This window comes from Cygnus olor, chromosome 8 (assembly GCF_009769625.2).
Source record: "Cygnus olor isolate bCygOlo1 chromosome 8, bCygOlo1.pri.v2, whole genome shotgun sequence".
Classification (NCBI taxonomy): Eukaryota; Metazoa; Chordata; class Aves; order Anseriformes; family Anatidae; genus Cygnus; species Cygnus olor.
In genome coordinates this window covers 15,117,623-15,132,333 of record NC_049176.1, presented here as the reverse complement: position 1 = coordinate 15,132,333, position 14,711 = coordinate 15,117,623, and the positions used below count along the sequence as shown (strand labels likewise).

General features: G+C 39.1%; 1 protein-coding gene across 8 annotated transcripts in view; it reads left to right on the top strand.

The window, feature by feature from the left end:
* The window catches only part of PLA2G4A (phospholipase A2 group IVA), a 117,473-nt gene that overhangs the window by 72,331 nt on the left and 30,431 nt on the right, over positions 1-14,711 (top strand). For all 8 annotated transcript variants that reach the window (XM_040564744.1, XM_040564746.1, XM_040564742.1 and 5 more), the window contains 3 exons: positions 1,871-1,984; positions 5,035-5,072; positions 7,461-7,602. In XM_040564744.1, coding sequence (XP_040420678.1) covers positions 1,871-1,984; positions 5,035-5,072; positions 7,461-7,602 — 294 coding nt within the window. The remainder of the gene's footprint in view (positions 1-1,870; positions 1,985-5,034; positions 5,073-7,460; positions 7,603-14,711) is intronic.

Below are 14,711 nucleotides of genomic sequence, written 5' to 3'. Positions count from 1 at the left end.
TTTGCTTGATAAAATCTGTGTGGCTTCTAACAGAAATCCTGTGGCAGAGAGTTTTCCTTGTCTCTTTGTAGATCTGGTATTTTCTGGGAAGATCTGCAGGAGCTACAGCTGGCTAAACATTAAATGTGATCTGTAGTTGATCACAGGATCATGATCATCCCATGATCTGCATTTTCTAGCGTTGTTTTATGCAGTCATTAGAAAGTGTAGGGTTTTATGAGCTGACAGGTGGTTGATTTCCAGCATAGTGTGGCTGTAGTTTACTGCTAGGATTATGCAAGTCCCTATTTCCAGTAACAGAACACAGTAAGCTTCATTAGAATTAGAATTTGGAAATGTATCTTTATAGTACATAAAGGCTGGTTTCTGAGACACATGCTAAAAAATCATGAAAATTGCCTGCAAACCTCCAGTGTTACCATGTAATAATGGTTAATTTTGGACCTGTTTGATATATATCTGCATACATACATATATGCTGTTCACGGTAAACGTTCTCTTCACCATGAAAAGTATATTCTCTAGGTTAAAGCTGGTGTTTGTGTTCTGTCAGTGTTGTACACGCTTACAGTTCCTAGCAGAGCCTTTGGGTCCTGTGTGGAGGACAGTGTCAGAATTCAAATCTGTGAAACCACCTAAAACCTATCTTTTGAGTGCAGACTTCGTGATTCTCTCTACTTCTCGGGTTATTTTAATCTAAATCTTTAACTATGTCCCAAGTGCAGTTTTTACTCTGTGAAGTGTAAGAAGCTCTCGAAAATCCTGTTAAGAAGTTCTTGCTATTGCTATTTGTTTTATAAGTCAGCCCTCAGAGATTACAGCAAAGGGCATAAAGTTCTGTGAGAAAACAGAAAGATGTAGATGCCATTAAAATAATGAGTTGTATACTAAAACACAGTTCCTCATTTCAATGGGTTGCTTGTGGCGCAGGATGAAAAAGATTCTTCTTAGCCAAGAAGAGGTCGAACCCAGATGTAACAACTAGTCATTCAAGTAGTTGTGTCTTGATTCCATTTATTTTATGCAAAAGAAACATTCCAAGCTGAAAACACGATATTTTAGAAGAAACTATTTCACAAAGCAGAAAAACTCATAAACCAAACAAGTTTGGAGAACTCGTTTACTAGAAACCATGGAAATGGTAATTTGAAATTCTTTCTGAACATCTTGAGAACTTGAAAGGCTACCACTGAGATAAAAGACTGCTAGATGTAGACCAATGTGGGTTAGAGCAAATGCATTGAACAACGTTCTGCTGTGTCTGCATGAGTGTTTGGATAGTACCACATTTTGAAAAGGCGTGTGCTCTGACATGGAGGATGAGAAGAGACTTGAAGGTCTGGTTGGATACAGAGAAAAGCTTTGTGTAATTTGGAATGCTGTGTATTTTGCCAAATCATTGCTGTGAAATTCTTGGTCTGTGGATAGAAGGTTAGGACATATGGATTCCATCTTTGTTGAAAAGCTGCTGTATGTTTTTTGGCATATTGCGTTTAAAATACTTAAAGTTTCTCCATGGAGAAGTTTTGCTAACTGGAAATTTGAAATAATTATATATATACTATATGTAATTTGAAGTAATTACATCTGCTTAGTCAGGTGGTGAGTTTTACTGACAGAAAGGTGCTCAGATGAAAAATGCTTTATAAATGATGCTGTCCTACTCTTGCCATTGAATGCCTTGAAAATGCCACCTACGCTATGCATTAACTTATCCTGTTTTAAAATGATATCACTGGGTGTTGACTGGGTTGGGTTAGTCATATTCGTTTCCCTATCCCTTTTATAAATTTTAATTTTAGGCATAGACTGTATGGAATTAATAAGGGATTTATCAGTGTAGAATTGAATGTCCTTGTATCTTTTCTAGGTTACTTTGATGGATGCCAACTATGTGATGGATGAGACTCTTGGCACATCCACATTTCCTATATCCTCTCTGAAATTGGGAGAGAAGAAGGAGGTCCAGTTAACTTTCAACAATGTGAGTGGCAACATTTGAAGCTTTACCTGTGTTGATGCAGCTTCAAACGTGATGGGAAGTTTTTAAACCTGAACTGAGACCACCTAAACTGCTGTGTAGATCTGGATAGTTTCAGTCCAGTATCCGGTGTCTGAATTTCAACTGTGCTGTGTTGTGGTTAGATAGAGCTTCTTCACAAATCACAGGAAACTTGCTGCTTACAAAGGCTGTGATGTTTCCTAAGGAATCTCACTGAGTCTGATATTACTCAGAGTTTTCCCTTAGTCACTTTGTTGAAGCATAAGAAAAACATTTAGCCTGCTCGTGATATTGGTTGGAAGTACACGTTCCTAGATAAAAGGAAATCCAAGACTATTTCCAATCCCATCAGTCTGCCTCGTTAGTATTTATGGCCGTGCTTTCTCAATATAGAACCAAATTTTGAATTAAAGAAAGGATTAGAATATATCATAGATGGGGTGATGGCAGCAGCCTGCCAGTCAGGAAATAGCTAAATATGTGGAGGCTGGGGAGGGGTATCTCAGGCGAGGACGGTTCTCTGCAGGCCCTGTTCATTCACTGCTGGCCATGGTTAAGCACAGGGCTGGCCCACTGGCACTATTTATCTCCTTACGGTCCTACTGAGAGGAGAATGAAGAAAATCGGCAGCACTGAATGCTTTTGTTTCTGAGAGGATCCTCTTTAAAAGTCTAGTTTCAAACTTTTGTTCTCTAGAAAAGTTTCTGCACCACTTGGTTCAATTTAGTTTAATGGTCTTTGTTAGTGAGAGAGGTTACATGGGTTTTGCTGTTCAGTATATTATCTCTACTACATATGCCTGTGGCTTCCAGAAAGCTAACAGGAATTCATTTATTAGCATACATTGCACTTATAATAAATGGCTGGTTGTAACACAGCTCTAGTTAGCATGTAATAATGCATTAGTGTGAATGCTGTTAAAACAAAACAAAACAAAACAAAAAAACAACAACAACCCCCAATTGGATTATTCTCTTTAAACTCGTATACAAAACAAATGGTGTCAATTTAACAAGGATTGCCTGTCTGCATGGAAACTCCTGGAAGTAGTTGTTAAGTCCGTGTGTAATTGAATTTGTTCTGCATGTATTAAAATATCATGATGTATTAGAGTAACATATTGGAGGCCATTCTGAACATAATTCAGCAGCTGTAATTATATTCCTCACATCTGCTCATCTTTATATATACCATACTATACATATAAATACCATATGCATTTCTCTTTGGGGCTGTGGTTTATTATATGATCAGAGGTCATGATTTGTGACTGCTCTGCTGTTTTGTATCACTGTGATACAACTTTAAAAGTATGTTTAGTTACAGCAAATAACTGCTTAAAGCCCATTTAATGGAAAAGGAGAGTTTTGTACATAAAATATAGCATTTAACTAGGTATAGCCTTAGGAAATTTATAGGCAAATGGTAAAGGAACATCAAGTCAGGTTGAGCCCAGTGTAGACTATTTGCATGCACAACATGTACTCCAGAGATTTCCGTGGCAGTCTGTATAAGGAAAAAAAAAAAAAGACATGCACTTTTCCTATTGGAACATTTCACTGCAAGGGCTTATTTAATAATGTGCACATACATTTTTTCAGTGATTGGATCACTGCATGTTTTCTGAAGTGCTTTCTAAATTAGTAATATCAGGTGCTGGAATAATGTAATTGCTAATCTGCCTTTGAAGTGTTTCCGTAAATGACTCTTTGCTCTGTTTCTTCATGTTCACCCTTTATTTCTTTGCCTCTTCTTCCCCCTCACACCTTGTTAATGAGCCACCTCATTACAGCTCCTGCTGCGGAAGGCACCAGGTGAGCGCCAGATTTTACCTGGGCAGGTATGCAGGAGTGGGGAGGCCACAGGGAACTTTGCATTTTCCTCTCCGTAACTACTCTGTGCAAGGGTGAAGCAAACGTGCAGAGCGAGGAGCTGGCCCAGTTCTAACCCTGTTCCTGGTGAGCACACAACACAGAGGAGGAGAATGATTCCTTCGTAGCTTGAGGTGGAGCAAAAGAAGATGCCATGTGAGTGTTACACACCTCCAAGGCTGGACCGATGTGTCAGTGGCCGTTCCCTGTGAGAGAGCTGGGGACATGAAGATGCTTGTCTGTTCTTAGTTCCAGCAGCCCTGTGCTTTTGGGTTGTGCCTAGCAAGTGTAATTGGTGCTTTAACCATTGTTCTTTAGCCTTTTGTGTGCTGGGAACCCCTTTAAGTGCTCTATGAACGAGGCAGAGGAGACCATTCTGTAGCTTATGGGCCAGATAGATGCATTTAGCGTGCAAGAGTGCTCTGAAATTCCCACCCCTTGCCACGCAAATATCTTCTGTGCATGTAGCTATTCAGCTAGTTATCACCAGAGCTGTTAGATGTGCTAAAAACAGTCAAATTGTTCCTTTTAGTATTGAAAATGAACTAGCATTTTGTCGGACTTACTTTTCTGAAGAGGCAGGAGAATTCTTACTTTGTTTTGTTCTTTTTAGCATATTGCCTAGCAGATGCTTAATGGAAGTGAAAGCATTCTGTAGTGACATTCATTAATTTACTTGCATCTTTCAGAAAATGTAAGCAATCACTCTTCTTGATTGATAATTTAGACTTATTTGACTGTGGAAAGACATTGGGTAGCTCACATGGAGCGCAGAGCAGTCATTCCCTTGCAGGTTTCAGATGCCATTTGAGCATGAAATTTGCCCAGGGAACTGGGAAGCAAGGACCAGATGAACTGGAGCTGGCAGTAGAAACAAAGGATCCTAAGTGTGTGAAGACAATCATATCCCTTCAGACTGAAGATGAGTAATTATCATAAAGTGGTATATTTTGAAATCATACTGTGTGATTTTAAAAAGAAAAAAAAAAGTTATATTTGAAAGAAACTCACTAATGCATTCTAGAAAATTCTTACTTTTTTTTTTTGAAGTAATTTTAAAAACACTTTGACAGTAGTATTTTTATATTCCGGGTATGTTAATGTTGTTTTTTTTTTTTCCTCCGTAACTGATGTGACCAGATTTGAATCTCTTTTGTGTAGGTCACAGAAATGACTTTGGAGTTGTCTCTTGAAGTGTGGTAAGTATCTCATATCAAAAAAAAAGATATCTGGAAAATATATTAGCAGCAAAGACATTTTTTATTTTATTCTGTTCTAATTTTCTTGAAAACATCATGTAGAGTGCAAAAATTCCTAGTTTTAACACTGAAATACCAAGCAGTTCACAAAGCAATTGTATCATTGACTTGATAACATTACTTGTATGAATAGTTTTCCCCTTTCCAAATGTTTGTAGGATCAAGGCTATTGTATATGAATTTCTCATCGTGGCTTATGTTAAGTACTTTCCTTTTTAAGGGCTCTTAGACATCAGCTTCAGCTATTACCCTCATTATTTTACCTTCTTTAGTAACTTTGCATCTCACGTTAGCTTTCAGCATATATGGATACTCATTACAAAGCCTCCCTGAAATGTGTTGATACCATGCAGTGTTAATACCAGGTTAATTTAGAAAAAAGTGTTAATACCATGCAGTACTGAAGTCAAAGGTGAAGATCTCAGTAGGGCCAGGATTTCCTTTAAAGCTATGTGGATGCCTACATTTTTTAAAAATATTTTTAATTTTGTTTCTTTTTCTAGATGTCTTTCTCCTTTCTCAGCCTATCTAGGTGAAAGACCAAAAATTGCCTTGAGGCGTAATCAGAAAAATACCTTTTAAGTCTAAAAATGAATTACTGAGCACAAGGCATTTAAAGAGTCTTTTTATTTTGGCTGGAACTATAAATAGCAGTGCTGAGCACTGTAACTATAAATGTAATGACTCTGGAGGCTGACAGACATCCCCCAGGGATAATTTTTGCTCATTATTTTATTCTATTAGAGGTGGATATGTGTGTGGTCCTCAAAGACCACCCCTAAAACTTCGAGGGCTTGTACATTATGGATATTTCATGTCTCAGACAAGAGGTGAATGTAAGGTGTTCGGCTGCGTGTGCCTGCTATATAGGCAGTGGGCATTGAAGCGGTAAAACAAAAGGATCTGATCAAGTTCAGCTCTGCTGTTCTCTGACGGGCATGTGGATTTTGGATTCTTGTGTGGATTTCTAGTTCGTGGTGTCGTATATACTTTCATGGAACATTGCCTCTAGGCAGTCTTTTTTCCTCCTTTTTCTTAATACCAGTATTTTATTACATAATAGTTTTTAAAATAAATCTAAGGAGTCATTGTGTGTGACTAGATAGATCCAATTCACTATTATATGTTTTTCATAAAGGATTTGTGAAAGTGCTATCAAAAGTATAACGAATGTGTCAAAGTATACACAACATTTTTCAGCACATTTTTGCAAAGATTGGAGTTTCAGTGAGGCAGATACCAGGAAGAATCGGTGTGCTCCTCACTGCTATCTCAGCAAATCGCTGAGTGCAAGTGTGTTGCTCACGCACACGCGGTTATGTGGGAGGGATCCTGCTGAATTCAGAGGTGCACATCCACAAAGTGAGTGTTCAGCATGCAGTAGCTTCTGGGCTGGCAATATTGAGGCTTTTTCTGAAGACCTTTTGCTAAAAACAAAGGTCTGTCAAACTCTGAACCTGGAAGTATTGTAGTTCAAACCCTTGGAATGAGACTGGGTGAGCTAACTGGTCTGAAGGAGGAGACCGCTTGAATTGTTTATCCCGCCTTATCTGAAATGAGAAGTGGGAGCCGAAGTTGTAGCTATTATTTCAGTACAGGATTGAGGTCTTTACACAGCCCTATTTGCAATTTTGATTGCACAAGGTAGGGAAGGAGATAAAGAAAAGAGGCTTCGTTTCTCCAGTTGCCAGTCAGGACAGTTCCTGCTGAGAGCCAAACACTTATTGATTGTAAGGCTGAATGGATAAGGCATCAAAATTGGCCTTTCCTCCCTTAACATGAACCTTTAACTTAAGAGTAAATGTTAGTAGGTGTGTATGAACATTGTTCATTGCAGTTCTTTTTACAACGAATAAGCAGAGAATTCAAATTTCTAGGCCAAAAATTTAACATTGAAATCCCAAGCAGTTCACAAAACAATTGTATCATTGACTTAACAACATTACTTGTATGAATAGTTTTTCCCCTTTCCAAATGTTTGTAGGATCAAGGCTATTGTATATGAATTTCTCCACTCACATATATTTTGTTTATGTATTTAATTTTAAGACTGCACAATACTCCACCAGAAGCTGCATATTTAATGTCTGGTTTTCACTAGTATGTGAACAGTGAAGTTCCTGTATAAAATCCACATCTTAACCACACAATGTGTCATTGTTCTTTGCTTCTTTCATTCCATAGACCCACGTGATGCAGTTGTCGCATGAGTAATCTTTTATTTTGTTTTATTTAATTTTGTTATTTTCTTTGATTTATTAGGTGTGGTTTTTTAAGTTCTTTTTTGAATTATGCCTTTTTCTAAAGCCTGTCTGTTTTGCAAAACAGCTCTTCAACAGATCTCCGGTTCAGTATGGCTTTGTGTGATGAGGAGAAGAAATTCCGGCAGCAACGAAAAGATAATATCATGCATAGCATGAAGTCATTTCTAGGAGAAGAAAACAGCAAGAACTTGACCACTTCCCGTGATGTAAGTTTGGAGAGTTCACATCAAGATTAGTATCCCCTGTGGATAGTATCCCAATTTGTATCTCATTACTTTGAGTGACATAATGTGGTAGAAGGGGTCAATGTAAAGAGAGAGAAGAAAAGCAGAACAATTTCTTTTCCCTCTGTGCACATACTACGTTTAGGGTGGGGAATGATTTTTCTCCTGCCCTAAATTTTTAGATAAAAGTTCAAGGAGACAAAATCATGTGCCAAATTGAAGCTGCACTTAAATAAGGTATGTCCATTATATGCAAGAGGACAGGACTGCATAAATGCCATCATCGGATAGAAACCACAGCTCTTCATCTGCACTGGCACCTTAAACAAACTGAAGTAACTTTTAATCTTGTTTGTTTTAATTCTTTGAAGGCTATGCTGGGGTTAGAATTCTCCACGGAAGGAGATGTATCCATGTGTTTTAGTCTACTCTGATGCTGAATTCTATGCTTTGTTAAGGTCTTGGTTCTGAGCCGAGATCGTCATCTGAAAAAATGCCTGAAGGGCACGTGCAATATCTGCTGCACAAGGAGCGTGCGGTGGCTCTGGGCATGCACACAACGGTGGAATCTGCCCTTGCATGCTTGATCTTCAGCTTGTGCTCTTAAGGTCGCCTTGGCTGTATGGCCTTCATGTCTAAAGGATCAGGCAGGAAAAGAGCTGTTTTGATGTCAGAGTCAGTTGAGAATTGATTTTCTTTCCTTCCTCTCTTATTCCTTAGCCTGTTTTATAGGATTAGGATTATGGAGCGTAATTCTTAGAGGGTATCGGAAGCTGCAGCTTTCATCAACTCACAAGTGCTCTGTACTTTAGAATGTCAACCCAGTAGAGCTAGATAGACTGATGACAGTTTGGGTCACATTAAAGTGAGGAAGTGTGCTGAACCCTGCTTACCCTTTCAGTGATTTTGTACAACAATGCTTTATTTCGAGTTAATGAAGGATACACTTGGTACAGGTCCAGTTACTTTTATTGTTCTAGCTTTTCCATCCTCCTCTTTCCTCCCTGTTTGTTCCCTGCCTAGTGTTTTGCTTCCAGAATTGGGACAGGATGACTGTTCGGGGTGGGTCAAGTAGTTAACAGAATCAGTGAATTAATTTGGCTTTAAGACAGTGGTTCTTTCTGTGCGTTTTAGTATGAACAGAATGTGATAGTCTTTTGCAGCAACTGGAACCAACATAGAAGAATTGTCTTCTAAATTTCTATTAAGTTTTCAGTAGGTAATAAAGATGTTATTGACAAGCACTTTCGAACTTTTTCTTGCTTAATAAAATGTGCTTGAGTGGTTTTTCTGAGGAAGATGAAAGAATTTGAGAATATTGTGGATATTTTATTTGTAGAGATATATATCACGCACATTATGTACAAACATTTTGAAGGTTGTTTTTGTAAATAAAAAAAATCAGTGCAGTTATTTTATTGTTGATGCATGCAAATCTTATCTGAATAGATATTTCTGGATGACATTGGTCTGATCTTCTTCAGCAGACATATCTTTCTCAGAAAAGATGCAAAGATGTTCTGCCAAGATCCAGGTAGGACTGGAGTGATGTTTAGCACCTGAAGTGTCAGTTCTATGCAGGTTGTATATACGCATCAATAAATCTCATTATTGCAAAAGCTAGGTAAGCTTTCATATTTTTTTTATCATCATCTTCCCTTGGTATCCCTTGCGGTCTCAAAGTTCATCAGTTTAGTTGCATCTTCCAAGACCAGGCAGTAATCTCTTTTTGTAGGCTTATCAGCCCTAGAAGGACTGAGGTAATGTGATCCTCCCCTTTTTCATATGCCAAGTGTGTATTTCTAAGCTGACTTGTCAAATATTTTCGGTGCTTCTAGTGATGAAAAATCCTTTTTGTTCAAATTAAAATACAGTTTTGTCCTTATAGCCTGTCATTTTTATTTTTATTGCTAGAGATGTGAGATAGCAGGAGGATTTATAGGATGTTTGAAGTCTTAACATGGCATCAGGAGACATAAGTATTCTTAGCTGCCTATGAGTCATTGTTTGATCTTAAACAAGTCACTTACTCAGAGTTCATGTAAGTTTCTTCATCTGTGAATAGCAGCATGTGTGCCTTGCAGGGATGCTGTGAGATTTTAATACCTGTGAAATAATTATACATCCCTGGATGGTAGATAAGTGTGTACTTCCAAATCTCCTTGCTTAATGTTGAAGCACATTCTGAAAACACAAAGGGTGAGATTTCTCGTACCTGTGTTATTACTTCATTTGATAATTTTTGTTGCTTTAAACAATTTTCTAAAAATACAAAAATCAATTAGAGAAGGCATATAATTCTCTCAGACTGGATTTGCAGAACAATTTTTAATAATATATGTGTCCCCCATAGCAAATATTTTTACACCACAGGCATTTTTGTCCAGATTTTGTGCGCTGTATTTCCAGGGCAGTTGGACGAAAACGTCTGCACCATTAATTCCCAAAACAGGATTTAATGTATTTCAGCTTTTTTTTGCCGGGTTACTGAAAAGTGTGACTGAGATGGTCTTTTTCAGAGCTTGCTTTTCTGAGATCTTGTTTCCCACATGCTTTTCATTTTCACATCCAGTTAAAGAGATTAAACAGTCAGCACTTGGTGAAATGAGGTGCCCAAGGGTCGAAGTGGAAATGTTTTGCACTGAGCCTTTCTCCGTGTTACGATGCTGCTTGGTTCTTAGAAGCAATACAAGTGCATTAATGAAATGCTTCATCAAGGTTGTTAAGTCCTGTTCAGCGGAGCTTTTTTGGATGATATCTAAGCTGGTTTGTTCAAAACTAGCTTGGGTGCTGTGCAAACCAACAGTAGGAAAAAGAAAGCCATGCTGGCCTGGCCCTTTGGTTGTTTAGGAAAGGATGCCACCATATAGAAATAAGCGTGGCTGTATGGCCAGGGATTAGAGCGGTAGGCTTTTGTCACCAGGACTCTTGAACTGAACTCACAATTTTGCTGTTGGCTTCCTGCATGACTTCTCTTGTGTGTCACTTGTGAATCTATGTTTACTAATCTGCTTGAATGGAATTAGTACCTCTACACAGCTTTTACAAAGGATTTCAGCTTCAGAGTCCCTCAGATGACTGGAGTGCATTAGCCACAGCCTGTATACATGGAGGCATATGCATGCCTCAATCTCCTTTCTCCATTCTTTCTCGATGGTGAGATGGTTTCTTGCTTCTTTTCCCTTTGTTCTCTGCCTGCAGCTACTTCTACCCTGCCTCTCCCTTACTTATCCTAGAGCAAAACATGTAAGATGGGAGTATGTAATTTCAGATTTCACCATTTCTTGCACTTAAACCTGCTGGAATCTGAATTGCAGCTGAAAAGCTGCTTTAATAAAGGTACCTATTTGGTAGTAGCAAAGATGCTCTTTGCTTTCCTCTTCATAGCAGGAAAGGACTCTTACCATCATCACCTTGCTTATGTTCTATGTCAACTAGGATTAGATTGGCTAAAATAAATGAATGCGAATGTGCAGCAGATGCTTCTCTCCAGTTATTTTTTTTCAGTATTTAAGAGGTTTATTTATTGTGGGAAGCTTGCTTCAGCTACTGCCCTCTACTCTAGAGCTCTTTCATTGAACTGCATTTCTGGAAATAAAGTAGTGATTTCAACTCTTCATCCTTTGCTTTGATACCAAGTGGAAATTGAGAGATCCCTATATATACACATACCTCTCTGTATATCCATCCTCCCCCAGTGTAGGAATCTCTGATTCTGTGTGTTAAGTATACAGGAAGCATTTGCAGCCAGGATGCTAGTGACTCTTCTTGATATTCTTTGTTGATCCTCCTTACAGACTTCTCTGCATTCTGAAGGAAACTCACATTTTCCCTTGTGCTCATGCCACATTACTGATGAATAGATTAGTTGAATAGTGGTGCTTTGGAAGTGTTCATGCATACTTTTTCCAGGCTTGCACCTGCAAACCACCCTCTTCATCCTGTTAGGATTTGTCTGTGTAGATTAATTAGGTAGTGTTTGTAAAGAGCTTTCAAAGCCTAACGTACATTATTAAATTTCTGATTAGTAATACGGCTCTTCTGTTCAAAGCAACTGCTCCGTTATTGGGGTGTTGGCTTAACAAAACAGGCATGTCCTAAATCTTTACCTTTGTTTTGTCATTTTTGGATAGATAGCTATCTCTGGATATGCATGATGAATGCTGATGCCAATAAATACCTGTGGTTTCTATTACTAAACCTTAACACTTACAAAGAAGATAATCAAACAATCTTACTGCATCAAGAGTAAGTAATTTTTGCAGAACAGAAGCCTCAGGAAATGTTTCACCTTATTTGGTCATTTCCAAGGGGCTATACATTTTTGGTCCACAGGGGAATTTCACTGCTTAAAGTATGGAGTCTATAGAAGAAAAATCAGTAGTCACGTGGTTCCTTTTCTTATAACTAATCCCATCCATTGGCAGCTTAAGTTGAGTTTCAGTGAAATTTTTGACTGATTACTGGTTTGATCAGATACAGGCTTTCTGCACAAGTGTGCAATTTTTTTACGCTTAGTAACAACTAAGAGGTTGTTGTCTTATCACCATTGAACAGTGGAAAATTCTTCATGGTTTCTGAAAGCCAGGTGGGACTCTTGCTTAGTCTAAAACTCTTCATGCTGGTAGCAAGCGGGCTTTTCTTTTTTTCTGTCTTATTTCCAGAAGAAGGAAAGAAGTATAACATAAAACTCCTGTAGATATGTTTTCAATATGGTATCCCTTGTAACTGAATCTGCTCTTGCTCAGTTTGCTCTTAGCAGTTAAATAGATGTAAGGATGCACATAAGTTCTCCTTCTCTCACCGATAGTTTTTGCAAGATTGTTTTAAATTTGAGACTGTCTTCATGGTATTTAGTAATATCCATTTTTTTTGTTATCAAATGTGGGTTTAAACTCCTAACCAAAATACTATTAGTCTCTCTTCTGTTTCTTATTAGTAACTCTTACTGTCTTTGGCTCTGTCACTTAGATATCATTTGGATTAAAGCTGGTGTTTAGATTGCTTTAAAAATTTCTGTGGTTTTGTGATTAAGAAATTATTAAATAACTGCATTTAATATCTTCTCTACTTTGTTTATTTCCTGGATTAGGGATAATCAGGACAAACATTCAAAAAAAAAATCAAGTATATTTTTATCAAGAAGTCTCGCTACAAGTGGAGATGTCTTCAAATAAATTCTTCTTCTAAAGATATTCAGCAATTGGTGTTCTAAGTACCAGAATATTGTGGGGGCAACAGCTTACTGTTGCCGAGACATGACTTGGTTTACAGCTAATTTGTAGACATATTGGTTGTATTTTGAAGTCTGAAGCAATGCTGCAAATCTGTGCTTATAAATTGAACTGGAAATTCTGTACATTTTTTCAGTAGACAGGATGCAAAGGAGAGTCAGTATTTGACTTTCACCCTCTCTATATGTTTTACTGCTTGACCTGAAGAATTGAAAAACTGAAGCACTACCCTTCTGTGCCTGTAAGGAACCTAAAATGAAGGATTCTGCACAGTGATAATATTGTCCCCTGTCAGCATGTAGTAAATGAAAAATATGATTCAACAGAATTATAGAAATAGTGTTTGGAAGGAAGCTCTGGAGGTCGGCTAGTCCCAGTTGTCTCTGAAAGGACTGCATTATCAGCACTCAATTTACAGTCAACAGAGAAAATTGGGAGGATTCCGTCTAGCGAGTCCCAGGATAATCCAGAGTTTAGAATATTGCAGAGTCCCAGCTCTGATGTTGATCGTCCCAGCCTTGGTCTGATCCTGAATTCCGTCACCTCATGAGGACTGGCAACCCAGGCAGCTCCCAGTGGCCACATTTGTCCCCTGGTTCTTTGCTGTCTGTGAGCAGCAGTGAGGCGCAGCACTACCACTAGTCAGCCCCTCCAGCATGTGCTTAGGTCATTGTCACAAACTTCTTTGACGGCTTGCACAGTGCTGCCCTTCAAGCAGGGGATTAAACCGCCCTATGAGGACGACAGCCAGATCAGGAGACTTCTGCTGTTCTTTTAGGGAAAGCCTTACCTACCTCATCCAATTGGTTAGGCAATGTGAATCAGACTGCCACAACTTTCTTTCATCTTGACACACAAACTCCCAAAAGATGTGTCTGATTTCATCCCAATGTTCTGTGCAGTCAAGGAGCTGCCTTCTTGTAGAGCACAGCCCACCATCTTCCCTGCCTATCCCTCCTCAGCAGTCTCCACACGTCCATGGCAGTGCATCAGGTGTGCCTGTTGTCCCACCAGGTCTTCGTCACTGGCTGTGTCATCCTGTGACTGTGAATGCACATGAGCTTCCAGCTTTTCTTGTTTCATGTCCAGTCTCTATACGTTAATACAGAGACTTTGTGAGGTGAGCCTCTGAGCCCTGTCCCTCCTGAGAGGGAATATGCAAGTCTCCCCACTAGCTTTCTCCCATGCATACCTCCTGCGTTTGCAATATTTGCACCCTTTGCTCGTGTAGTTCTCTGTTGATGACTAGTTAGTCTGAAGTCTTCGTCATTTAATTAGAGAGTCTGTTCAGGAGGATATTCCTCACTCTTTTGGTTAAGTTGATGGTTATTTTCTGAATGGACCATCCTCATCATCAAGCAAGGCTTCATGAGCAAGACTACAAGAGTCTCCTGCTGATGTTGCCTAGGCATGATAACATCTGCCTGAACCATTCCTCTTCCAAATGGGAAAGATCAACTCCACAGGCCACAGCTGTGGCTCCCTGTGCCCCACATTTCTGCTACAAGAGGGGGCAAAGCACCTCTCATCTGCTCAGGGTTTCCCCTATATCACTTGTGCCCACATGGATGAGCACTGAGGTGCTGTTACATGCCTTTTGTTGGCACCTCCTGGTTACTGGTGGCCCGCCCCTGGTTGCGACATAAATAGGAAGCTGGAAGGAAGTCTGCTCAGCCCCTCCATGAGATATCCACCTTGGCAGAGCCTCTTGTGCTGCTGCTCAAATCCTGGTTATGCTTGCCTGTCGCTGCTGTCAGCTCTTTGTGAAGCAAAAGGGACTGAGTTAGTGATATACAGGTACTGAACGTTACTCCTTGGGCCCCAATGCCAAAGGAGAACAGTAAACCTCATGGGTGC